This window comes from Phalacrocorax carbo (assembly GCF_963921805.1).
Source record: "Phalacrocorax carbo chromosome 31 unlocalized genomic scaffold, bPhaCar2.1 SUPER_31_unloc_2, whole genome shotgun sequence".
Classification (NCBI taxonomy): domain Eukaryota; kingdom Metazoa; phylum Chordata; class Aves; order Suliformes; family Phalacrocoracidae; genus Phalacrocorax; species Phalacrocorax carbo.
This window is the reverse complement of record NW_026990240.1, coordinates 27272-52729: the sequence shown is the minus strand read 5'-3', so window position 1 is coordinate 52729 and position 25458 is coordinate 27272. Positions and strand designations below refer to the sequence as shown.

At 68.1% G+C, this 25458-nt stretch overlaps 3 protein-coding genes across 4 annotated transcripts; 1 reads left to right on the top strand and 2 right to left on the bottom strand.

Moving 5' to 3' along the window:
• Window positions 1-5956: 5956 nt before the first annotated feature.
• LOC135310781 (coiled-coil domain-containing protein 9-like) lies at window positions 5957-11513 on the bottom strand. The gene is given in 11 exon segments (XM_064439742.1): window positions 5957-6147; window positions 6231-6282; window positions 6396-6543; window positions 7467-7649; window positions 7753-7926; window positions 8473-8555; window positions 9007-9242; window positions 9340-9461; window positions 9713-9771; window positions 9774-9816; window positions 11322-11513. Coding segments are annotated over 5 exon segments (642 nt in total). The 3' UTR covers window positions 5957-6147; window positions 6231-6282; window positions 6396-6543; window positions 7467-7649; window positions 7753-7926; window positions 8473-8555; window positions 9007-9016.
• Window positions 11514-11789: 276 nt separating this feature from the next.
• Window positions 11790-16480, top strand: LOC135310778 (actin nucleation-promoting factor WAS-like). The gene is made up of 5 exons (XM_064439740.1): window positions 11790-11838; window positions 13021-13182; window positions 13939-14186; window positions 14525-14701; window positions 16017-16480. Exons 1-5 carry the CDS (start codon window positions 11790-11792, stop codon window positions 16137-16139), a joined length of 759 nt encoding a protein of 252 aa, XP_064295810.1. The 3' UTR covers window positions 16140-16480.
• Window positions 16481-17280: 800 nt separating this feature from the next.
• Window positions 17281-25185, bottom strand: SAE1 (SUMO1 activating enzyme subunit 1). 2 transcript variants are annotated; one of them, XM_064439749.1, is made up of 9 exons: window positions 25027-25185; window positions 22228-22339; window positions 21274-21447; window positions 20585-20727; window positions 20279-20378; window positions 18842-18947; window positions 18250-18394; window positions 17734-17803; window positions 17304-17491 (listed from the first exon to the last, which is right to left on the bottom strand). In XM_064439749.1, the coding sequence occupies exons 1-9, from the start codon at window positions 25125-25127 to the stop codon at window positions 17399-17401; spliced, it is 1044 nt and encodes a 347-aa protein (XP_064295819.1). In that variant the 5' UTR covers window positions 25128-25185; the 3' UTR covers window positions 17304-17398. The 2 variants fall into 2 exon arrangements, with proteins under 2 accessions (XP_064295820.1, XP_064295819.1); XM_064439750.1 differs by lacking the exons at window positions 17734-17803; window positions 18250-18394 and having other exon boundaries at window positions 17281-17491.
• Window positions 25186-25458: the final 273 nt, after the last annotated feature.

The following is a 25458-nucleotide window of genomic DNA, read 5'->3' as shown; positions in this document are numbered from 1 at the left end:
CGACTCAGCCTCACAAAACCTCGGCTCAGCCCCCAAACCCCGGCTCAGCCCCAAAACCCCGGCTCAGCCCCAAACCTCGGCACAGCCCCCAAACCCCGGCTCAGCCCCAAAACCCCGGCACAGCCCGCAAAACCCCGGCTCAGCCCCAAAACCTCGGCTCAGCCCCCCAAACCCCGGCTCAGCCCCCAAACCCCGGCTCAGCCCCCAAACCCAGGCTCAGCCCCCCAAACCCAGGCTCAGCCCCCAAACCTCAGCTCAGCCCCCCAAACCTCAGCTCAGCCCCAAACCCCGGCTCAGCCCCCAGACCCCGGCTCAGCCCCACAAGACCCCGGCTCAGCCCCACAAGACCCCGGCTCAGTCCCCAGACCCCGGCTCAGCCACAAAACCTCGGCTCAGCCACAAACCCCGGCTCAGCCCCACAAAACCCCGGCTCAGCCCCACAAAACCCCGGCTCAGCCCCACAAAACCCCGGCTCTGCCCCAAAACCTCGGCTCACCCCCGAAAACCCCGGCTCACACCCCAAACCTCAGCTCAGCCCCTAATCCCCGGCACAGCCCGCAAAACCCCGGCTCAGCCCCCAAACCTCGGCTCAGTCCCCTAAATCCGGCTCAGCCCCCAATCCCCGGCACAGCCCGCAAAACCCCGGCACAGCCCCCCAAAACCCCAGCTCAAGCTCAAACCCCGGCTCGGCCCCAAAACTTCAGCTCAGCCCCCCAAACCCAGGCTCAGCCCCCAAACCTCAGCTCAGCCCCCAGACCCCGGCTCAGCCCTCAAACCCCGGCTCAGCCCCACAAGACCCCGGCTCAGTCCCCAGACCCCGGCTCAGCCACAAACCCCGGCTCAAACCCCCAAACCTCGGCTCAGACCCCAAACCCTCAACTCAGCCCCACAAAACCCCGGCTCAGCCCCCAAACCCCAGCTCACACCAGACCCTGGCTCAGACCCCAAATCCCCGGCTCAGCCCCAAACCCCGGCTCAGCCCCCAAACCCCGGCTCAGCCCCAAAAGTTCGGCTCACACCAGACCCCGGCTCAGCCCCCAAATCCCCGGCTCAGCCCCCAAACCCCAGCTCACACCAGACCCCGGCTCAGCCCCCAAACCTCGCCTCAGCCCCAAACCTCGCCTCAGCCCCCCAAAACCCCGGCTCAGCCCCCCAAAACCCCAGCTCAGTCCCCAAACCTCGGCTCAGTCCCCTAAAACCCCAGCTCAAGCTCAAACCCCGGCTCGGCCCCAAAACTTCGGCTCAGCCCCCCAAACCCAGGCTCAGCCCCCAGACCCCGGCTCAGCCCTCAAACCCCGGCTCAGCCCCACAAGACCCCGGCTCAGTCACAAACCCCGGCTCAAACCCCCAAACCTCGGCTCAGACCCCAAACCCTCAACTCAGCCCCACAAAACCCCGGCTCAGCCCCCAAACCCCAGCTCACACCAGACCCCGGCTCAGCCCCCAAATCCCCGGCTCAGCCCCCAAACCCCGGCTCAGCCCCCAAACCTCGGCTCAGTCCCAAACCCCGGCTCAGCCCGCAAACCTCGGCTCAGTCCCCTAAATCCGGCTCAGCCCCCAATCCCCAGCACAGCCCGCAAAACCCCGGCTCAGCCCCAAAAGTTCGGCTCACACCAGACCCCGGCTCAGCCCCCAAATCCCCGGCTCAGCCTCCAAACCCCAGCTCACACCAGACCCCGGCTCAGCCGCCAAACCCCGGCTCAGCCACAAAACCCCGGCTCAGCCCCCCAAAACCCCGGCTCAGCCACAAAACCCCGGCTCAGCCACAAAACCCCGCCTCAGCCCCAAATCCCGGCTCAGCCCCAAAACCCCGGCACAGCCCCAAAACCCCGGCACAGCCACAAACCTCGGCTCAGCCACAAAACCCCGGCTCAGCCCCAAAACCCCGGCACAGCCACAAACCTCGGCTCAGCCCCAAAACCCCGGCTCAGCCCCAAAACCCCGGCACAGCCCCAAAACCCCGGCTCAGCCCCAAAACCCCGGCTCAGTCCCAAAACCCCGGCTCAGCCCCCAAACCTCGCCTCAGCCCCAAAACCTCGCCTCAGCCCCAAAACCTCGGCTCAGCCCCTAACCTCAGCTCAGCCCCCGAACTCTGGCACAGCACCCCCAAACCCAGGCTCAGCCCCAAACCCCGGCTCAGCCCCAAACCTCGGCTCAGCTCCCAAACGCCCGGCTCAGCCCCAAACGCCCGGCTCAGCCCCAAACGCCCGGCTCAGCCCCAAAACCCAGGCTCAGCCCCAATCCCCGGCACAGCCCGCAAAACCCCGGCTCAGCCCCAAAACCTCGGCTCAGCCCCCCAAACCCCGGCTCAGCCCCCAAACCCAGGCTCAGCCCCCCAAACCCAGGCTCAGCCCCCCAAACCCAGGCTCAGCCCCCCAAACCCCGGCTCAGCCCCCCAAACCTCGGCTCAGCCCCACAAGACCCCGGCTCAGCCCCACAAGACCCCGGCTCAGCCCCCAGACCCCGGCTCAGCCACAAACCCCGGCTCAGCCCCACAAAACCCCGGCTCAGCCCCACAAAACCCCGGCTCAGCCCCACAAAACCCCGGCTCACACCCCAAACCTCAGCTCAGCCCCTAATCCCCGGCACAGCCCCCAAACCTCGGCTCAGTCCCCTAAATCCCGGCTCAGCCCCCAAACCCCGGCTCAGCCCCCAAACCTCGGCTCAGTCCCCTAAATCCGGCTCAGCCCGCAATCCCCGGCACAGCCCGCAAAACCCCGGCTCAGCCCCAAAAGTTCGGCTCACACCAGACCCCGGCTCAGCCCCCAAATCCCCGGCTCAGCCCCCAAACCCCAGCTCACACCAGACCCCGGCTCAGCCGCCAAACCTCGCCTCAGCCCCCCAAAACCCCGGCTCAGCCCCCCAAAACCCCAGCTCAGTCCCCAAACCTCGGCTCAGTCCCCTAAAACCCCAGCTCAAGCTCAAACCCCGGCTCGGCCCCAAAACTTCGGCTCAGCCCCCAAACCTCAGCTCAGCCCCCAGACCCCGGCTCAGCCCTCAAACCCCGGCTCAGCCACAAACCCCGGCTCAAACCCCCAAACCTCGGCTCAGACCCCAAACCCTCAACTCAGCCCCACAAAACCCCGGCTCAGCCCCCAAACCCCAGCTCACACCAGACCCCAGCTCAGACCCCAAATCCCCGGCTCAGCCCCAAACCCCGGCTCAGCCCCCTAAATCCGGCTCAGCCCCCAATCCCCGGCACAGCCCGCAAAACCCTGGCTCAGCCCCAAAAGTTCGGCTCACACCAGACCCCGGCTCAGCCCCCAAATCCCCGGCTCAGCCCCCAAACCCCAGCTCACACCAGACCCCGGCTCAGCCGCCAAACCTCGCCTCAGCCCCAAACCTCGCCTCAGCCCCCCAAAACCCCGGCTCAGCCCCCAAACTCCGGCTCAGCCCCACAAAACCCCAGCTCAAGCTCAAACCCCGGCTCGGCCCCAAAACTTCGGCTCAGCCCCCAGACCTCGGCTCAGCCCCACAAGACCCCGGCTCAAACCCCCAAACCTCGGCTCAGACCCCAAACCCTCAACTCAGCCCCACAAAACCCCGGCTCAGCCCCCAAACCCCAGCTCACACCAGACCCCGGCTCAGCCCCCAAATCCCCGGCTCAGCCCCAAAACCCCGGCTCAGCCCCCTAAATCCGGCACAGCCCGCAAAACCCTGGCTCAGCCCCAAAAGTTCGGCTCACACCAGACCCCGGCTCAGCCCCCAAATCCCCGGCTCAGCCCCCAAACCCCAGCTCACACCAGACCCCGGCTCAGCCGCCAAACCTCGCCTCAGCCCCCAAAACCCCGGCTAAACCCAGCACCAGGACCACCCCCACCCCTCCCCCACCTTCATGGGGACGGGGGGCCCCCTCCCCCCCCGTGAGCAGGGGGGGGCCGCAGCAGCAGAGAAGGGGGGACCCCCCACCAGCAACCAGCAGGCGCAGACACATTTCGGAGGTTTATTTTCCAGGGGGGACGCGGGGGGACCCCCCCCACCTTCCCCCCCCCCCCCCAATAAGCCCCCGGGCAGGGGGAGGAGGGGGGCAGCTGCCAGGGAAGTGGGGGTGCAGGGCTGGAGCCCCCAAAAGCCCCTCGGTTGGCAGCGGGGGGGGGAGCCCCCCCCCGATCCGGGGCAGACACGGGGCTGGCAGGGATTTGGGGACCCCCCCCACATCAAGGGCCAACCCCCCGATGGGGGTGGGGGGGTCCGTTCCCAGGGTGCCCCCCCCGGGCTCCCCCCGCCGGCTCACGGTCTCGAGGAAGGTGGGGGGTCACGGCGGGAGCGAGGGGGGGCGCTGGGGGGCAGCGGGGCGCGCGCCCCTCCTGTCCGGGGAGAGGGGGGGGCGTCAGGGCAGCGGGGGGCCCCGGCGGCGCGGGGGGGGGGGGGGGGGAGGTTTGGGGGAGTTGGGAGGGGGGTTTGTGGGGGTTGGCGGAAGGGGGATTGGGGGTGGGAGGGGTTTTGGGAGGGGGTTTGGGGGGAGTTGGGGGGGGTTGGGAGGTTTGGGAGGGGGGTTCAGGGGATTTGGGAGTTTGTGGGAGGGGGTTTGGGGGGAGTCGGGGGGTTTGGGGGGAGTCGGGGGGTGGGAGGGGATTTGGGAGGGCATTTGGGGGGACTTGGGGGGCTTAGGAGGGGGGTTCAGGGGGTTTGGGAGTTTGTGGGAGGGGGTTTGGGGGGGGTTGGGGAGGGTCAGGGGGGTTTGGGGGAGGGGGTTCGGGGGGTCCCTGCCTGCGCCCCCCTGGGGGGAGGGGCCGCGTGGGGCGATGCCGGGGGCCCCAGGCAGCGGCGGTCGGTGCCTCCCCCCAGCCCCGACCCCCCCCCCAATTCTACGAGCCCAGAGCGTTACCGAGCCCCAAAAATCCGGCCGCCCCCCCACCCCCCCCGAAGCTCCTGGGAGAAAACCAGGTCCCTGGGGTGGCTGGGGGAGGGCAGAGTTTAATCGAGGACAGACAGACGGACAGACAGACGGACAGACAGACGGACAGACAGACGGACAGACAGGCGCCCCCCCCCCGCGCAAGGAGCCGGACCCCGAAACCCAGCGGTGCCGGGAGCGACACCAGGAGGGGCCGTTTTTAATCGGGGGTTTTTATTTCGGTGGGTAGAAACCGGAGCGTCGGAGGGGGCGAGCGGGAAGGACAGACGGACAGAGAGAAGGCCGGGGGTCGGGGCGGGCCCCCCCCCCACCCCCCCAGCCCCCCCCCAGCCCCCCACCCCCCGTCAGCGGGCGGCCGAAGGCGAGCTCTTACGGAAACGCACCCGCTCGAAGCCCGTGATTTCCACCGCGCCGGGCTGGGGGGGGGGGCGACGCCGCGGCTCCTGTGGGGGGGGGGGAAAACCCACACATTGGGGGCAACCCCCCCCCTGTGTGGGGGATTCCCAGTGGGGAGGGGTCCCCTGGGGGTGGAGGGGTCCCCTGGGGGTGGGGAGGGGGCGCGGGCGGGTCCCCCCGGGTTCCCCTCGTCACCTCGCGGCTCGTCCTCCGCCGTCGTCGCCTCCTCGTGCTCCGCCGGGGTCTGCGACCCCCGGGGGGGTCCCGCAGGGCTCGGCGCCCCCCCGGGGGGTCCCACCGGGCTCGGCGCCCCCCCGGGGGGTCCCGCAGGGCTCGGCGCCCCCCCCGGGGGGTCCCGCAGGGCTCGGCGCCCCCCCGGGGGGTCCCACCAGCTCCCCGGGGCTCAGCCCTGCGCGGCGGGGAAAGAGACGAGCAAAGCCCTGCTGCGCCGGCGACGCGCCCCCCCCGCCCCCCATCCCCCCCCCAATTCCCAGGGGTTCAGCCCCCCCCAATACACCCTAATTTAGGCGGGGGCCCCCCCCCCCCGTTACCTGGAGCCTCTCGGGAGCCGCGGGGGGACCGTCCCCCCCCCCAAGGCTGCTGCGGGGGGAGGCTCCGTCCATCTCCTCGCCCCAGTCCGAGACGGGCCGGGGACCCTCCATGGGGGAGAAGGGGGCTGGGGGGGGGCTCAGCCCCCCCCCATCGCCCGGGGGCTGCTGCGGGGTCTTCGGGGGTCGCGCTACGGGGAGCATCGGCCTCACTCGACGACCCCGACCCGCCGCCTTCCTCCTCCTCCTCCTCCTCCTCGCTGACGTCCTCCATTGATCGTCGTCCTCCTCGGGGCTCAGGGAACTGGGGGGGCCCGGGGGGGGCCCGCTCGGTGCTTCCTCCGCCTGTGGGGGTGCGGGCGGGGTCAGAGGGGGGGTCGGGGGGGTCAAAGTGGGTCGGGGGGGGGTCACAGGGGGGGCGTTTTTACCTGGCGGCTCCCACGCGGCGGCTCCTTCTGCTCCCAGCGGTCGTCGTGTGCGCTGGGGGGGGGGGGGGGAGGAGAAAACTATCCCACCGGCTCGGAGACCCCCCCCACCGCCCCCCCGGGGCAAAGCGGGGCTCAGCCGCCAGCCCCCCCCCGCCCCCCACCCACCTGTAGGGCTGGGTGGCGGCGCCCCGGCCTCGCCGCCTCCGCCGGGCGCGATGTGGGGCGACGAAGTCCCCGGGAGAGGGAGGTTTGGGGGGGAAACGGGGCGTTTTCCTGCCCGGCGCTCGCCGGAGGCGCCAAACCCTCCCTAAACCTGGGGGGGGGGGTGGGGGGGTGCTGAGGAGCCCCAGCTGGTGCGCTGGGGTGCCCCCGGAACCCCCCCACCCGCCAAAGCCGGGCCTAAAGCTGTTGGGGACCCCCAAGGTCTCCCATCCTCCCCCTTCTCCCCAAAAGTGCTGTGCTGCCCCCGTGAACCCCTCCCAGCCCCACCTTGCCCCGCCAAAGCCAGGCCTAAAGCTGTTGGGGACTCCCAAGGTCTCCCCATCCTCCCCCTTCTCCCCATAAGCACTGCGCTGCCCCCGTGAACCCCTCCCAGCCCCCAAAGCCAGGCCTAAAGCTGTTGGGGACCCCCAAGGTCTCCCCATCCTCCCTTCTCCCCATAAGCGCTATGCTGTCCCCATGAACCCCTCCCAGCCCCCAAAGCCAGGCCTAAAGCTGTTGGGGACCCCCAAGGTCTCTCCATCCTCCCCCTTCTCCCCATAAGTGCTGCGCTGCCCTGTGAAGCCCTCCCACCCCCCAAAGCCAGGCCTAAAGCTGTTGGGGACCCCCAAGGTCTCCCTGTCCTCCCCCTTCTCCCCATAAGCGCTGTGCTGCCCCCGTGAACCCCTCCCAGCCCCAAAGCCAGGCCTAAAGCTGTTGGGGACCCCCAAGGTCTCCCCATCCTCCCCCTTCTCCCCATAAGCACTGCACTGTCCTGTGAACCCCTCCCACCCCCAAAGCCAAGCCTAAAGCTGTTGGGGACCCCCAAGTCTCCCATCCTCCCCTTCTCCCCATAAGCGCTGTGCTGCCCCTGTGAACCCCTCCCAGCCCAAAGCCAGGCCTAAAGCTGTTGGGGACCCCCAAGGTCTCCCCATCCTCCCCCTTCTCCCCATAAGCGCTGCGCTGCCCTGTGAAGCCCTCCCACCCCCCAAAGCCAGGCCTGAAGGCGTCCGGGCCCCCCGGGCGCCCCCGCCCTACCCGCCGTCGGCCTTGTCGGCGTCCCACTCCCGCCGCCAGCGGCCGGTGGGCTCGCGGTGCCGCGCCAGGCGCTCGCGGTCGATGCGCTCCCGCTCCTCCTTCCAGCGGGCGTATTCGGCCGTTCCCGGCCCGTCATGGCCAGCGTCATGTCGAGGGGCGCCGCGGCGGGGGGCGGGGGCGGCCCTGCGGCCAGCGGCGGCTCAAAGCGGGCCCCCCCCCGCCAAAGGAGGGTTTTATGGGTGGGGGTGGGGGGTGGGGGGTGTGGGGGGTGTGGGGGGGCACCCACCGGGGTCTTGTCGCGCTCCAGCCCCGCCGTCACCTGGCGGAAGTCGGCGCCCCCCCAGTTGCGGGCGTGGCGGCGGCTGCCCTCCCGGCGGTCGGTGCCCCCCGGGGGCGGGGGGCCGCTGCGGCGGGGGTCGTCCAGGAAGCTGCGGACGGGGTTGGGGTCCGGGAGCCCGTCCTGGGGGGGGGAATGGAGGGGGGGGGAATGAGGGGGGGGGGAATGAGGGGGGGGGAATGGGGGGGCAGGAAAACGGGGGGGCAGGAAAACGGGGGGGGGGCCGGAAAACGGGGGGGGGGGCCGGAAAACGGGGGGGGGGGCCGGAAAACGGGGGGGGGGGCCGGAAAACGGGGGGGGGGGCCGGAAAAACGGGGGGGGGGGCCGGAAAACGGGGGGGGGGGCCGGAAAACGGGGGGGGGGGCCGGAAAACGGGGGGGGGGGCGGAAAACGGGGGGGCGGGGGCCGGAAAAACGGGGGGGGCGGGGGCCGGAAAACGGGGGGGGGCCGGAAAACGGGGGGGGGCCGGAAAACGGGGGGGGGGGCCGGAAAACGGGGGGGGGGGCCGGAAAAACGGGGGGGGGGGCCGGAAAACGGGGGGGGGGGGGCCGGAAACGGGGGGGGGGGCCGGAAAACGGGGGTCACTCCAGGGGCTGTGCGGCCGTGCCCCCCCGCTGCCCCCCCCCCCGCCCCCCCGGTGCCCCCCCCGCCCCCCAGCCCCCCCCGCACCCGCCGGCTCCGCTCGTAGGCCGCGATTTTCGCCATCTCCTCGTTCATCTCTCGATGTTTTGCCGCCGTCGCTCTTCCCACTCCTGGGGGGGGGGAGAGGCTGCCTGGGGGGGCGGCAGCACCCCGAAAGGGCCCCTACCCCCCCCACACCCACCGGGGCCCCCCAAACACACCCCACATGCGCCCCCCCAACACATCCCCACCCCGGGGACCCCCGAAAAACCCACCAAGGCCCCGAAATCGCACATGGAGCCCCCCCCCCGAAAACCCATGGGGGCCCCAAAACCCCTGACCGTGGCCCCCCAAACCCCCCCCAAACCTGCGGGACCCCCAAAACACCCCCCCAAACCCCCTCCCCCGAGAACCGCCAAATCCCCTCCCTGGGGCCGCCCCAAACTACCCCCCCAGGGACCCCCCAAAACCCCTTCCCCACGGCCCCCACCCAACCCCACCTCCGGGGGACCCCCAAACCCCACCCACCGCGGCCCCCCCCAACCCCCCCCCCCTCCCCGGAGACCCCCCCAAACCCCCCACCTTGGACTTCCTATCGGGGCCGCCGTCGCCCCCCGCCGCCGCCGCCCCCCGCCCCCTCGAGCGCCGGCTGCGGCCCCCGCGATCCCCCGGGGTCGCCCCATCGGCCCCCGCCTCCCACAGCGGTGCCGGGGGTCGCTCCCCCGCGCGGGACGGACAGACGGACGCGGGCCCCCCCGCCCCGAGCCGCGCCCGGCTTTAGGGGGGCCCGACGGCTTTTTGTCCTTCGCGCGTCTCTCCTAGAGGGGAGGAAACAAGGGAAGGGGTGGGGGGCTCAGCGAGACTCACCCCCATCGGGGGGTCCCCCCCGAACCCCAAAATCCCCCCCCGACTCACCCCGGGGGGGGCACGACCTGGGCAGCGACGGAGGGACCCTCATCGTCGGGGGGCCGCGCTCGGCGCAGGGCCGTCACCGCCACCCCCTCCTGCTCCGCTTTCTTGCGATCCTCCTCGATCTCCTGCCGCCGGGAGAGGGGGCCTGAGCCGGGACTAAACCCCCCCCCCAAATCAGCCCCCCCAACCCGCCCTCCTGCGACCCCGCATTAGGTTAAACCCCCCTGCCCGGCGTTAAGCCGCTGCAGGCGGGGGATTAATGGGTGTTAAGCGCCTTCCCTGTGTGTGTGGGGGCTCAGCCCGTTTTGGGGCCCCCCCTCCCCAGGAGTGGTTTTGGGGGGGCCCCTGGGGTGGTTTTTGGGGGGGCCCCCGGCACCTGATATCGTTTGATGAGGGCCTCGTTCTTCTTGCGCAGCGCCTCGATGCGCTTGTCAGCTCCGCGTCCTTCTCCTCCTTCGATCGCAGGTCCAGCGCGGCCGACTGCGAGGGCGAAGGAGAGGCCTCACAGTTAGGACCGGCTCTCTGCAGCCCCAAGCCCGGCTTAACACCCCACACCCCGCCCCAAGCCCAGTTTTCGCCCCCACGCAGAGACCCCCCCCGAGCCCAGCTTAGCCCCTGTGCGCAGACACCCACTCCCCCCCACAAAAAGCCGGCTCAGCCCACCCGCACACAAGGCCTCCCAAAGCCCGGTTTAGCCCCCGCGCACGGACGCCCCCCCCATATCCCAGCTTTTCCCCCCCGCACAAGGTCCCCTTTCCTAAAGCCCAGCTTTTGCCCCGCACGCGCGGAAGCCCCGCGCCAAAACCCGGCTCAGCTCGGGGCCCCCAAGCCCAGCTTACCCCGCGCAGAGCCCCCACCAAATCCGACTTAGCCCCACTCCCGCCCCTCAAGCCCGGTTTAGCCGGAGCTCCCCCAAGCCCGGCTTAGCCCCGCCGCAGGGCCCTCCCCTAAACCCGGCTTATCCCAGAGCATCCCCAAGCCAGGCTTGCCCCACGCGAGCCGCCCCAACAGGGCCGCCTTAGCCCCCAGACCCCCCTACTAAGCCCGGCTTAGCCCGGAGCCCCCCCCCCAGGCCCGGCTTAGCTCCCGGAGCCCCCGCAGCCCCCCCGGAGCGGAGCCCCCCGGGCCGGGCCTCACCATGGCGGCGGCGGCGGCGGGACCAGGCCGCACACGGAGCGCCCGGTAACCGGCTGACCCCGCCCCTCGGAGCGGCTTCCGCTTCCGCTCCCGGACGGGGCGGGGCCACAGGGATTTAAAAGGGCGATGGTGGCGGGAGGGTGGGGCCCACCGCGGGGTGCGGGGGTTGGTTACGCGGGTGTGTGTCCCTCTGTCCCCGCCCTGGCGTCTGTCCTTCCTCCCGCTCGGCCTCGGGGGCTGCCCCCTGGCCGGGGCCCTCGTGTCCCCCCGTGTCCCTCTGTCCCCGAGTGCCGGTGTCCCCGTGTCCCCACGCCCCCCCGTGTCCCTCTGTCCCCCCAGTGTCGGTGTCCCCACGTCCCCCCGTGTCCGTGTCCCCACGTCCCCCCGTGTCCCTCTGTCCTCCCGCGTCCCTCTGTCCCGCCGCGTCCCCGCCAGCGCCGCTCTCCCCCCATCCCCCGCGGTGGGCGTGGCTCGCCGCGCTCCCCCACCCCCCTCCCTCCCGCGGTGGGCGGGGCTGGAGGCGTGGCGTGGGCGTGCTTGTCCCGCCCCCCCGGCTCCGCCCCCCGGCTGTCTCCATGGCAGCTGCGGCTCTGGCCGCGGCGGCGCGCGGCGATTGGCTGGGCCGGGGCGGGCGCGCGGCGCCGGGGGCGGGGCCTGGGGGGGGACGGCCTAAAGCCGGGCCTATAGCCGGGCCTATAGCGGGCCGGAGCGGCAGCCGGGCCCAGGGACGCACCTACAGCAGCGCCTATAGCGGTACCTATGGACGGACCCGTGGAGGCACCTATAGCGGTACCTATAGACGTTCCTATAGCGGTACCAAAGCACGTACGAAACCCGTAGTCACTGACCCATAGACGTAGGTCTAGGGCAAACCCACAGTGGTACCTATAGCCACGCCTATGGATGAGCCCGTAGCCACAGCGGTACCTATAGCTGTACCTATAGGGGTGTCTGCAGCTGTCCTTATGGAAGTGGCCATAGCGGTACCTCTGGGTGTGCCTACAGCCGTTACCTGTGTTGGTACCTATAGGTGTAGCCATGGCTAGTAGCTATGGCCAGCACCTATAGCGCATACCTATGGCTGGTACCCATAGCCGTACCTATGGCCAGTGCCTATAGGTGTACCCATAGCCATATTCATGGCTGGCACCTATAGCTGGTACCTATAGATGCAGCCACAGTCATAGCTATAGCTGGTACCTATGGCCAGTATCCCTACCTGGCACTCACAGCCATACCTATAGCTGGCACCTATATACGTACCCATAACCAGTACCTATAGCTGTACCTATAGCTGGCAGCCATAGGTGGCACCTATGGCTGGTACCTATAGCTGTGCCTATGGCCAGTACCCACAGCTGGCACGTACGGGCAGTACCTATAGCTGTACCTATAGCCAGCACTCATAGAAGTACCCATAGCTAGCACCCACAGTCACGGCCTATAGGCAACACTTAGAGCCAGTACCTATAGCCGGCACCCATGGCCAGCACCCAGAGCCATCACCTATAGCTGGTACCCACAGCAGTCACCCATGTCCATCACCCACAGCTGGTACCCACGGGCGGTACCTATAGGCGGTACTTACAGCAGTCACCCACAGCCGGTACCCATAGCTGTCACCACCCATGTCTGTCACCTATAGCCGTGACCCATAGCTGGTCCCTACGGCCTGTCCCTATAACCATCACCTATAGCCAGTACCCACAGCTGGTCCCCGTGGCCGGTCCCTATAGGCGTCACCCTATAGCTCTCCTCCTATAGATGGTCCCTATAACCCTCCCCCTGTAGACAGTCCCTATAGCTCTCCCCCATAGATAGCCCCTATAGGCTCACCTGTAGCCCTCCCCCACAGACAGCCCCTATAGGCTCACCTATAGCCCTCCCCTATGACCGGCCCCTATAGGGGTCACCCCATAACCCCCCCCGCCCCCCCCGCCGCCACCCCCGGCCCCGCCGGTTCCCGCACGCTCGCGCGCTCCGCTGGATACAGCACCGCCGCGCGCTCCGATTGGCTGCGGCGGCGGCGGCGCCGACCAATGGGAGCGCGGCGGCGGCGGCGCGCGGGCGGAGTGGGGTGGGGAAGGGAGGGGGGAGGGAGGCGGGGCCGGGGGTGACCGGCGGGGCAAGGGGGGGCGGGGGCAGAGGTCAGGGGTCACGGGGTCGTGGCGGGGGGTCCCGGGGGGGGTCCCGGTGCGGGCGGGGGGGAGGGGGCGGCCCCTGGTTGGCCCCTTCCCGCTGTTACCGGGGCGGCGGCGGCGGCTGAATGGCTGCGGCCGGGGGGGGGGAGGGGACACGCTGGGCGGGGGCGCGGGGGGGGGGGGAGGTTACGGAGGGTGGGGGTGCCACCCACGTGCGGCGGGGATGGGGGTGCTGGCACCCCACGCGGCGTCACGCGGGGGTCCGGGTGACACCCCCCCCCCAAACCCGAGCGGGACCCCCGCGCGGGTGGGGGGAGGGGGAGGTTGGGGGGAGGGGTCGAGGGGAGGGGGAGCGGCCCCCCCCCCCCCCCCCCCCGTGGGGGATCCCCGGGCGCCGCCGCACAAGCCCGAACTTGTCCTGGGTGGGGCGGGGGGGGGTGGGGGGGTGGGCGGGGCGGTGACGTCACGGGGAGGGGGCGGGGCCGTGCCCAGAGCGGGCAGCGCGGCGCGCGCTGCCAGAGCGAGCCGGTGCCGGTGCCGATCGTCCCGCGCGGTTCATGCAGCTGCAGTGAGTGGGGGGGGGAAGGGGGGGAAGGGGGGGGGTCCCACGCGGGAACAGGGCGGGGGGGGGCACGGCGGGGGGGTGTGGGGGGCGCGGACCCCCCCTCTCCCCCCGCGGGGGCGCACGGATTGGGGGGGGGCATGAGGACGGCGCGGCGTGGGAGTGGGGGGGGGTGTCACGCGTGGGAGTAGCGGGGGTCACCCGTGGGAGAAGTGGGGGGGGTGTCCAGTGGGGGGGGGGGGGGGTGGCCATGGGGTGCCCGCGGTGGGGAGTGCCGGCGGAGGGGGGGGGGGGTGGGTCTGCACGCCGTGGGGTGCCCTCCGTGGGTGCGGGGGGGGGGTGTGGGTGGTCGCGTGGGTGGTCCCCCGTGGGAAACGGGGCGTGGGGAAAAGGTGGGGGGGGTGCCAACGCGACCGGGCAGACCCCCACCACGCCACCCCTCCCACTCCCCCCCCCGTGGGGTGCCCTCCGTGGGCCGGAGGAGGCGGGGGGGGTGGGGTGGGGGGTGGCCCCACGCGCGCGCCCGTGGGGGTGGGCGGCGTGTCGGGGTCGCCGCCGTCTCGGGTCGCTGCCCGGTTTGTTTACAAACACCGCCCGCTCGCGGGGGCGCCCCCTGGCGGGCGCGGGACGCAGCTGCGTGGCGGGAGGTGGGGGGGGGGTCCCACGAATCGCGGGACCCCCCCCCCCGCGTGTCCGTGTCGTTGTTGTGTGTCCATCCGTGTCCGTGTGTCACATCTCTCCCCCCCCCCCCCCCCCCCCCAGAGCCCCCCGGGTGCGATGGCCAGACCGCTGCGGGAAGGGAGCCTCGCCGAGCCCCCAGCCCCCCCACTCGTGGGTCCTCCCCGCGTGGGGGGGCGGCGGGGGGGGGCGCTGGCCCCGCCCACTCCCCTCCCCGCCCCCCCCCGCCGCCACCCCCGCCTGAGCTGCGCCTGTCCCGGGGCTCGCCCCCCCCCCCGCACCCCAAACCTTCGCCTTCTATCGCTGCGGGGGACCCCCCGCCGCCACCCACGGTGAGTCCCGCGGGGGGGGTGGGTGTCCCACGCGTGGGGGGGGGGTGTCCCACACCCGGGGGGGGGTCTGACACCCGGGGGGCGAGGGGCTTACGTGAAACCCCCCCCCCCCAAACCCCACGGAGCCGGTTTGCTGCCCCCTCCTGGTTTGGCAGGCAAGTCAGGGCATGCCCCCCCCCGCCCCCCCACTCCCACACGTTTTTGGGGGGCCGCGTGGGGGGGGGGCTGTTGGGGGGGGGCTTTCCTCTTGTCGGCGCCCCCACCCCCACCTCCCATGCTTGCTGCTGGGGGGAGGGGGGGGAGGTTAATCCACCCCTCCCCCCCCCCCCCCAATCCAGGCGAGTTTCAGCCCACGGAGGACGGGGAACACGAGGGGCCCCCCCCAAATTGGGGGGAGCCCGGGGGGGGCTGTCCCCAACGGGCACCTCCCCGGGGAAGCCCCCGGCCCCGAGCGGGAGCTGGGCGCCCGCCTGCGCCGCCTGGGCGACGCCTTCCAGCGCACCTACGAGCAGCAGGTGAGATTTGGGGGGGGGGGACGGACACCCCAAAATTAGGGGAGGGGGCTCCCCAAGGCGTGCTTGGGGGGGCACCCCAAAATCCCGCGTCTCCCACCCGCTCCCCGTGGGATTCCCGCCCCCATCCAGTGGGGTTTGTTCCCTGTGGGGATGGTGGCTGTTATTGGGGGGGGCACCCCCAAATTTGGGGGGGGCTCCCCCAGGGGCACCCCAAAATCCCACATCCCCTCCCCACTGTTAGGACCCCCCTCCTTCCCCATGTTCCCCCCCCTTTTTGCTCCCTGTGGGGATGGGGGGGTTATTTTGGGGTGGGGGGGGATGGGGGGTTATTTTGGGGTGGGGCACCCCCAAATTTAGGGGATCCCCAAATTGGGAGGAGGGGGCACCCCAAAATCCCCCACCCCCCCAATTCCCACCGTTATCCCCCCTCTTTGCTCGCTACAGGGAAGGGGGGGCTGTTGTTTGGGGGTGGGGGTGATATTATTTTGGGGTGGGGCACCTCCAAATTTAGGGGGGGTCCCCAGATTGGGAGGGGGGCTCACCTTGGGTCAGTTTAGCAAGGGGGGCACCCCAAAATCCCACATATCCCCCCCAATTCCCACCATTATCCACCCCTGCTTTTTGCTCACTACTGGGGGGGGGACACCTGCTATTTTGGGGGTGGGGGCTGTTATTTTGGGGGTGGGGCACCTCCAAATTTAGGGGGGATCCCCAAATTGGTTTGGGGCGCTCCCCTAGGGCCACTTTTGGAGGGAGGGGGCACCCCAAAACCCCACATATCCCCCCCCAGTTCCCACCATTATCCACCCCTGCTTTTTGCTGACTACAGAGAAGCGGGGGGGGCCCTGTTATTTTGGGGGTGGGGGCTGTTATTTTGGGGTGGGGGCACCCCCAAATTTAGGGGGGATCCCCAAATTGGTTTGGGGGGCTCCCCTAGGGCCACTTTTGGAAGGAGGGGGCGCCCCAAAATCCCACATATCCCCCCCCCAATTCGCACCGATACCCGCTCCTGCTTTCTGCTCGCTGCAGGGGAAGGGGGGGGGCGGGGCTGTTATTTTGGGGTGGGGGCAACCCCAAATTGGCAGGGCAGCCTCCCCCCCCCCAAATAAAGGAGCCGCCGGCTTGTTTGCAGGCGCGCGTGCGAGCCAGCCGCTGACTCACAGCCTATAAATAGCAGCGGGTCTAGAAGGCAGGGAGCCAGCGGCGGCGCGAGGGCGGTTTGGGGGGGGGGACACCCCTAAAACCCACCCCTTACCCCCCCAAAAATGAGCGGAGCCCCCCCGGAATTAACTAATTAAGACCCCCTCGCCCGCAGCGGGAGCAGCGGGGCGGCGGCGGCGGCGTTTTTTGGGGTCACCTCTACCGCTTGGTCTCGCAGTTGCTGGGAGCCGTCTACAACCTGCAGGCAGCTGCCTTGCCGGCGCGGGAAGCCAACTAGCCCCCCCGCCCCCCCACCCCCGCGACCCCCCACCCGCACCCACGGACCGGGCTGGGGTGTCACCCACTCCCCCCCACCCTTCCCTGGTGCTGCAGGGGGGTGATTCCAGCCCCACCCCCCACCCCCAATTTCTATTTATTTAATTTATTGGGGTTTTATTTGGGGGGGGGGGGGGGGGGTTTGGGGGGGACCCACGGGGGGTGGGGGGACACACACGTGGCAGGGGGCAGCACCCCGAGCCTCCCCATAGGGTGCTCCTGCGGTTGTCGCCCCAGCGGGGGGCTCTGTACATACTGTATGTTGGCACTGTATATAGGGGGAGGGGCTGTACATTATATATAGGGGAGGGGGTGTATAGGGGGGCTGTACATTATTGGGGGGGCTGTACATTATATATAGGGGAGGGCGTGTATATAGGGGCGGGGCTGTACAGAGGGGCGGCGGCTGTACATGATCCGTTACTTTTTTTGTACGTTTCTTTTCAATAAAATGAATTTAAGGAGACGGGAGTGCGGGTGCTTGGGGGGGCTGTGGGGCAGGGGGGGGCTGCACGGTTTGGGGTGGCTGTAGGGGGTGGGGGGATGTGGGGTTTGGGGGCCTGTGGGGATGGGGGTTTGGGGGGCTATAGGGGTTGGGGGGCTGCGGGGCTAAAGGGACTGGGGGCTGTGGGTTTTGGGGGGCTATAGGGGTTGGGGGCTGGGGGATTTGGGGGGCTGCAGGGATGGGGGTTTGAGGGGTTAAAGGGACTGGGGGGCTTTGTGATTTGGGGGGCTGAATGGGTGGGGCCCATTAAGTCGGGGGGGGGGGTGCAGGGGTGGGGATTGAGGGTCCATAAGGTTTGGGGGGGGGGGGGAAGGGGGGCTGCAGGTCCCTGGGGTTTTGGGGGGGTGCAGGGGTGGGGGAGGTTTGGGGGTCCATGAGGTTTGTGGGGGGGGCCGTGGGGTTTGGGGGGGGTGTCTGTGGGGCTTGGAAGGGCCATGTTTGTGGGTCTGTGGGGGGCCAGTGGGTTTGGGGGTCTATGTGGTTTCAGGGGGTGCAGGGGTTGGGGGTGTAGGGTTTGGGGGGGCGGGCGGCGTTAACTCAGCCCTTCCCCCCCCCCATCACAGCCAGCGGGGGTTGGGCTCCAGCCCCCCCCAAATAAACCATTTTTTACAAAGAAGATTTTATTTAACCCCCCCAAAAATGCCCCCTGGCCCCGTACAGAACCGCGGGGCGCCCCCTGCACCCCAAAACCAGCCTCCCCCCGAGGTGGGGGGGGCTCAGCTGGGGCCCAGGCACTCCACGATCCCGTTGCCTTTGATGCCGTCGAAGAAGAAGAAGTTGTTGTGGGGGGGGTCGCGCTGGGACAGGGCCTGGAAAATCGGGGTCCCGGTAAATCGGGGTTCACCCCATCCCCCCGAAAAATAAAGCCCTGGTGCTGGTGGGGGGGGGAGGCAGATTTGCCGGGAGCGGAGGGATTTTGGGGTGTCCCTCGCTCTAAAATAGGGGGCTGGGCTGTCCCAGTGGGTGAGGAAGGTTTTTGGGGGGCAAAGGGGGGGGGGAGGGGAAGCACCGCCACACCCAGGGGCCCCCCCAAAATTAAACCAGCTGCTACCTTGACCACCTCCTGGCCCAGGACGCCTCCGACCACGGCGCAGACGGGAGCCATTTCGGAGAAGCAGTAGCTGGGAGGAGGGAAGGAGAAAGTCACCGGCAAAGCTCAGGCGATGCCGCCGTTCCCCCACCCCCCCGCCCCCCAAGAAAACAACCAAACCACCTCGGTTTTGCTAAAACACTGAGGTTTCCCCCCCCAAAAAAAAACCCAAACAACCAGGGGGGATGTGGCAGGGGTCGCGCCTGCCCTGGAGCTTTCGCTAAAAGTAAAGGCCCCACGAAACGGGGACCGTCCCCGGGGACCCTCCCCAGGGGGGTCCCGGTGTCCCTGGGGGGGTCCCGGTGCCTCCCGGCCGCCACCGAAGCCGCGGTTCCGGCGGAGCCCGGTGATTCCCCCCGCGGGAGGACAAGCGAGGCCGGGCCGCCGCCATCATCCTCCTCCCGGTGAGATTCGCGGGGAAAAACGGGGCGTCGGAGCTTCGCCGGCCCCCGGCGGGAAAGGAGGGAGTGACGGCACCTGATGAATTCCTCCGGCAAGAGGCCGGCGCCGACCCCCAGCGCCTCCAGCACGTCGTGACGCATCTGGAGCAGCAGCTTCGAGTCTTCGGCGTAGTTTTGGGGCGAAGGATCGCGGCCGTTGTCCGTCCGAAACTTCAACAGCACTGGGAGGGAGGGAGGGAAGTCGCCGACCCGCCGCGGAGCCGCCGGGAGATTTTGCGGCGCGGCTCCGCCGGCGATTCCGGAGCCGCGGCTCCGCGGCGGTTCTTTTTGAGGAGTTCAAGCCGCCGCCGTAACGGGGGTTTGGGAAAGCTCGGGGCGGGCGGGCGGCGCTCCCGGCTCGTCCCGAAACGCTCCGGGGCGACGCGGCGTTCCCCGGCTTCCGGAGGAGCCGCCACCGGAGCCTGGAAGCTCACGGCAAAGGCTGTTTCCAGTCGCTCGGGTGGTTTTAGCGCCTCGTTGGGGTAAAACTCCCCCCCAAATCAAAGGAAAAAAAACACCTAAAAGCTAAGAAAAAGAACCCGAAGCTCGTTGTTCGCCAGAGGAAGGGACTCGCGCTCGCCGTCGCGGGCAGCGCGGCCCCGGTGCGGCGGCCGGAGCCGACGGCTTACCTTGGAGGAGGAAATAATCCGGAGCGGTGCGTTTCAGCGCCGCCTTCGCCCTCTCCCCGCTCCAGTCGACGGCCAGGGCTTCCTTCAGCTGGCAAAAAACCACCCGCTGCGAGGGGAGAGAAGGCGGTGGGGGATTATTTTGGGGTGTGGGGGGGTCTTTTGCCCCTCCCGCCCCCCCTTATTTTGCACCCCCGCTCTCCAAAGCACCGCCCCAAACCCCGTCTCGAGGGTCCCTATTTTTTTTTTTTAAAATGAGCTGAGGTCGGGAAGCAAAAACCCGCTTCCTCCTCCTCTTCGTCACGGGGAAGGGGGCCCAGACGCCGCCGAGCGCCCCCCGTTTCGCTCAGCACGCAAAAAATAAGCAATAATCAGCTTTTTTCCCCCCCACCCCGATGCAGGAGGGAGACGAGGGGGGAGCGGGATCGCCCCGGTGGCCGAAGCGTAACCCGACGTGGCGGGGGGCGCCTGGGCACCGCGCTCTAACCTAATTAAAACCATTTTAAGGTATCGTTAACGGCCCTTCGGCATCAGGGTTTAGGCTGGGATGAGGGTTTAACGAGTAAACTCGGGAGGTTTCGGAAATAAAACGGTTCCCGAACCTCGGAGGTATTAAAACGAGGGAGTTTGAAAGTCCCCGCGTGGGGAAGCTCCGGGGGAAAGGGCTCGGCAAAGCCCCGGCCCTCGCTCGGCACGCGGCTCCCGGCATCTCAGAAACGGAGCCGGAGGAATTCGCCGTATCCGAACCGGCCGTGGCGCGGAATCGCTGTTCCCCCGCCGCCACCGCCCCCTCCCCAAATCGCGGGAGGGCGACAGCTGCTTCCATTGGCATCCGGGGAGGATTCCCAGACCCTTCCGAAGGGAAGCTGCGCCCGCTGGGGGAAGGGGGGGACACGCACAGAAGGGCGTTAATCTGCTGGCTCAGCTCGCATTCTCCTCATAGCCCGCTCAAGTCGAGGGGATTTCCACTCCTCCTCCGTTAAATTTCCAGCCGGGAGACCAAAACAATGCCCAGGCCGGAGGGATTTTGGTGTGAAAAGGTCTTGTTTCGGAGCAGGTTTCACCCTCTGCCCCCCAAGACGCGGAAAACCCTCCCAGCTCCCGGGGTGTTAAAGGCAGCTCAGCTCTCGGTCGACAGGAGCACCAATAACAGCTTTTATGGCCTCGCCGACGCACAAAAAGCCCGATTCCCCCTCGATTCAAGCTGTCCCAACTCCCCTTCCCCCATAAAAACCAGTATAAAAGTGCTTCAGACCAGTACGGCCAACAGCGGAGGGAAAGCGAGCGGCGAGGCGGGAGCAGGGGGAGCTCTGGGGGGAGGTGGGGGGCTGTGGATCACCGCGAGCCTCCGGGGGATCAAACACCACGGGGAAGGCGGCGGGAGCCCCTCCGGCCAAACCCAGACGAGTTTTGGGTCTCGGAGGGTTATTTTCCGCTCACCTTTTTCACCATGGTGGTCTCCGCTGAGTCCAGTTTGGCTTTTTTGGTGTCCGGCCCATCCTCCACCCCCGGGCTGACTTTAGCGACTTTGGTTTTTTCTCTACAGGAGGAAAAATAAACAAACGGAGCTCGCGTTAAACCGCAACCCTCGCTCGGCGCCAAACACCTTTTGAGGACTTTAAAAATCACCCGGGCGCCGAAAACGGGCGCCTTCCCCGAGCGGGTGAAGGCAGCCGAAACACCACCACCCCTCTGGGGGCTGGGGGGGGGTCGGTTCTGCCCTCCCCTCCCACCCCCAAAACTCACTCCACGAATTCGTGTTCCCCCAAATCGGCAAACATATAACCGTGGTAGCCGAAAACGTCGCCGGTGAAGAACTTGATGCTGTTCTTGTGGCAAATCTGGTTGATCTTCACCATAACGTCCCGGGAGCAGCAGGTCAGGCAGACCTGCGGGCACAGAGGGGTCCCCCTCAGCCCAAATCGAGCCTTTAAACCCCCACCCCCCGTTTCCCTCCTCACGGGGGTTATTGGGGGGGGGTGTAAAACCTTCCCCGCCTTCCCGGGGCAGCGGGGAAGGTTCCAGGTAGATTTGCCCGCCCCCCCCTTCCCATCACACGGGTTATTCCGGCGGCCTTCGCTCTGAGGATAACGAGGTTCGGGGATACGGCATCCCCCTTCCATCTAATTTCGATGGGAATTGCGGGGACGAAGCTAAATCCGGCTCGTTTTAAAAGCTCGGGGCTCCTAAAGCTGGGCCGCGGTGCTATAAGCCGCGCTTAACGCTCGCCTCGACGGCGACGGCGCCCGGAAAGGCGGCCTGGCGGGGGAGGCCGGGGGAACGGGCGCCGCTCGGCCCGCGAGCGCAGCGCGAAAACCCCGCAGGGAGCGACGCTCTCGGCGCCGAGGCGATCACAATAAGAGAGTCATTAGCGAGGAGACTTAATTAAGTCAGCGAGCCCCTTCTCCGGCTTTTTCTCTCGCCGCCGCACGTACTGCGTCGAACTGGGTGAAGAACTCCTCGGGTTTGCTCTCCGCGCTCTCGGGGTCGGCTTTTACGTCCACCATGGGATTGAGGTTCTGCGCCCGCTCCAGCGAGGCTTCGGCTCTGTTGCGACCCAAGGAACCCGCGGGGATGAGGAACTGAGCGCGCGTGTCCTCTTGGGAAACCTGAAACGGGGCAAAAACGAGGCCGGGGAGACGCGGGACGGGTGGGAAAAGACACCTCCCCCCCGCCCCCGGGGAGAATTACAGCGGGGAACACTAAGCGGTGCCGCTGTCGCCACAGGAAAACTCATTCCCAGACAACCAAAGGGAAAAAAATAATAGATCTGTGGTGGTTTTGCGCTGTTGTTCAGTCCCCCCGCAGCTTTGCGGCTCGCTTCTCCCCGCTCCCGAGCTCGCGGCTCCCTCTTGCGCCCGAGGAGACGCCGCGCCGCGACCTAGAGGCCGCGTTCGCCCGAGAAACGCGTTCGCCGCGGGGCGCCGAGCTCCGGAGGGGGGGAAATAAAACCCCGCCGCGGCGTCTGTTCGGAGGGTTCCCGAGTCCACGGGACTCGCGGCGGGAGTTCTGAGCCCCGCGTCGGCTTCGCGCGCGCCCGCCGGCCCCAGATGAAGCGCGGGGAGGGGTCGGCCGGACGGGGGAGGGCGGCTAACGCCGAAGCCGCGCGCCGCCAGATACAAGCTGGCTGCTCGGAGCGGGGCGCAGCACCCGAGGACACCCAGAAAGGGTCGGGGAGGCTGCGGTTCGGCCCCCAGCTCGACAGCGGGCCGAGGGACGCAGCCTGGCATTCATCTGCCACGGAAACAGCCAGAAAGGCAAACTCTACGTGCCCCAGAATGGAATCATTCCACCCCAAAGGGAATATTTAACCCAAAAAGCAGCAAGGGAGAGCCTTGCGTGGGGAAGGTCTCTGGGAGCTTCGCTAACCAGGACTACAAGCTCCTCACCTGCTGATGGTCCAGCATGGTCAAACCTTTCACCCCCGCCAGGATGAGGTTCTTCGCCACTTCTGCTCCGAGACCCTTCATCCCCACCAGCAGCACCCGGGAAGCTCGTAACCTGCGGCAAGGAAAGACTCGGTGGGCGTTCACGGCTGGGGGCGGAGGGGAAGCACGGCGGGCAGGAAAGCCGCGCTCCTCGGCACCCCTGCCTGGGACTAAGCGGGTTTAACGCGATGCGGGAGCAAAAAGAAACACGCAGGCTGACGGGAATGGGTAAAAAAAGAAAAAAAGAGGGTTTGCAGCTTCGGAAGAGGGAATAACACCAAGATCGCACACTGCTTTGCGGCGGGGGGGCGTGGGTTTGCCACAGCGGAGGCTTCGGGGCTCCCAATATCCCCCCAAAAAAGGGGCTGGAGCTTCTCCTTAAGCTGCATCGGGACGCAGATAAAAACACCACCTTTGGGGTATGTTGATGCCAGTGCAAAACTGTGACATCTTCCAAATAACACGGTTGGTTTTTTACCCCCCGCCTCATTTTTCGGGCCTGTTTTCGCGCTCGTTTTTAGCTGCGTCCAGCGACATCGTTACGTTCGTCCTCGTGGTTTTGGGGTTGTTCCACCCCCTCCCGAACGAACCCCGCCGCTGCTTCCCGGGGAACAGCCACAGGCTCAGAAACGAGCAGAAATCCCCCCGGGCTGCACAAAAGGGCTGCGAAAAATAACTTTATGCTGCCGTACCTGCCACCGACCCCTCTCTGAAGCCCCTGAGGCCCCCCCCGCAGCGGCTACGCTCGCCACAGAAGCCCCTCCCGCACGCCATAGTGTCCCCGTAGGCCCCCACAGGCTCCTATAGGGCCCCCCACAAGCCCGTCTGAGGCTTAAGCTCCCCTCCAGGCCCCTATAGGGCCCCTGCAAACTCCTCCAAAGACCCCCTCACACTGCAGGGCCCCCGCCCAGGCACCTATAGGCTCCCACACACACTGCAGGGTCCCCATAAGCCCCTGCAACCCCCCTCCAAGTTCTATAGGGACGCCTCACATTGCTGGGCCACTCCAGGACCACCACAAGCCCCTCCCGGCCTCTATAGGCACCCCCACAAGCTCCCTTCCCATAGCAGAGCTCCCCCAGACCCCTACAGGGCCTGTCACAAGCTCCTATACAGCCCTGTAAGACCGTCCTCACATTGCAAGGGCCCCTCCAAGGACCTCACAAGCTCTATAAGGTCCCTATAAGGCCCTCCTTACATTGCTGGGCCTCTCCAAGCCCCTATAGGCCCCCCTGAAGCTCCTACAGGGTCCCTCCCAGGCTGCGGGGCCTCTATAAGCATCTATAGGGCCCCCCAGAAGCTCCTAAAAGGCCCTCATAAGCCACTCCAAGGCCTGTTTCACACTGCAGGGCCCCTCCAGACCCCTACAGGGACCCCCCACAAGCTCCTCCAAGGACACCCTCATATTTCAGGGCCCCCCCAGGCCCCCCACAAGCTCCTACAGGGTCCCTCACAGGCCACAGGACCCTGAGAAACCCCACCCCAGCCCCTTTAGGGTCCCCAACAAACCCCTCCAAGTCTCCCCACAAGCCCTTTCCAAGTCCCTATAGACCCCCAATAAGCTCCTCCAGGGTCCCTCACAGGCTGTAGGGCCCCACAGAAATCCCTCCATGGTCCCCCAGAAGCCCCTCTGCACATTCCAGGGCCCCTCCAAGGCCCTCCAGGCTCCCCAAAAGCCCCTCTGCACATTCCAAGGCCCCTCCAAGAACCTATAGGCCCCCCACAAGCTCCTGTAATGTCCCTCTAAGGCTCTCCTTACATTGCAGGGCCACTCCAAAGCTCTATAGGGCCTCCTTGATGCTCCTACAGTGTCCCTCACAGGCTGTGGGGCCCCCACAAGCCCCTCCAAGTCCCTATAGACCCCCAATAAGCTCCTCCAGGGTCCCTCACAGGCCACAGGACCCCCCAAAAGTCCCTGCAAAGCCCTATAGGCCCCCCACAAGCTCATTCAAGGTCCCTCTAAGGCTCTCCTTACATTGCAGGGCCCCTCCAAGCCTCTATAGGGCCTCCCACAAGCTCCTACAGGGTCCCTCATAGGCTGTGGGGCCCCCACAAGCCCCTCCAAGTCCCTATAGACCCCCAATAAGCTCCTCCAGGGTCCCTCACAGGCTGTAGGGCCCCACAGAAATCCCTCCATGGTCCCCCAGAAGCCCCTCTGCACATTCCAGGGCCCCTCCAAGGCCCTACAGGCTCCCTCACAGGCAGTTGGACCCCCCATAAACCCCTCCAGGTCCCTCTAGGGCCCCCCAAAAGCCCCTCTGCACATTCCAAGGCCCCTCCAAGGCCCTCCAGGCCCTGCAACAAGCTCCTACAGGGTCCCTCACAGGATGTGGAGCCCCCCATAAACCCCTCTAGAGCCCCCCAGAAGCCCCTCTGCACATTCCAAGGCCCCTCCAAGGCCCTATAGGCCCCCCAACAAGCTCTTACAGGGTCCCTCACAGGCTGTGGGGCCCCCACAAGCCCTTCCAGGCCCCTCGAAGGCCCCCAAAAGCTCATTCAGGGTCCTTCACAGGATGTGGGGCCCCCAGAAGCCCCTCCAAGTCCCTATAGGCCCCCCACTAGCCCCTCCAGGGTCCCTCACAGACGACAGGGCTCCTATAAGCCCCTCCAATGCCCTGTAGACCCCCAACAAGCCCCTTCAGGGTCCCTCACAGGCCGCAGAACCCCCCCAGAAGCCCACCCACCCCACGCCGGGCCTCTCCAGGACCCCCCACACGGCCACCCTCCGGTCCCCCCGCCCCGGCCCCCGGCCCCACTGACCGCTTCTGCGCCTCCAGCCCCCACAAGCGGATCTGCCGGTCATACTGTGCCGCCTCCTCCTCGCTGATGCCGCCGGGGCCGCCCTCCTCCTTCTCCACCATCCCGCCGTCACCGGCCGCCCTCCTCACGGCCGGGGGAGCAGCGCCCCCTGGCGGCCCGCGCAAACGCCGCGCCGCTCCACACCCACCGGGGGAGGCGGGGGGGGGGGAACCCACCCCACGGCCCGCAGCGCCTCCGCGGCCCCACGCCCGCTCCCCCCACGGGAGAACCACCTCGAGTGGGTTTTCTCCGGTGTTTCGCCCCCGCGGGAGGGCGGGCGGCCGCGTCGCTGGGCTAGAAACCTCCCGGTGCGCCCTCAGTTGCGCCGCATCCCCCCCTCCCTCTCGCTCAGATGGACTCGCCCTCCCCGCCTCTCCTCGGCAACTTTCGGGC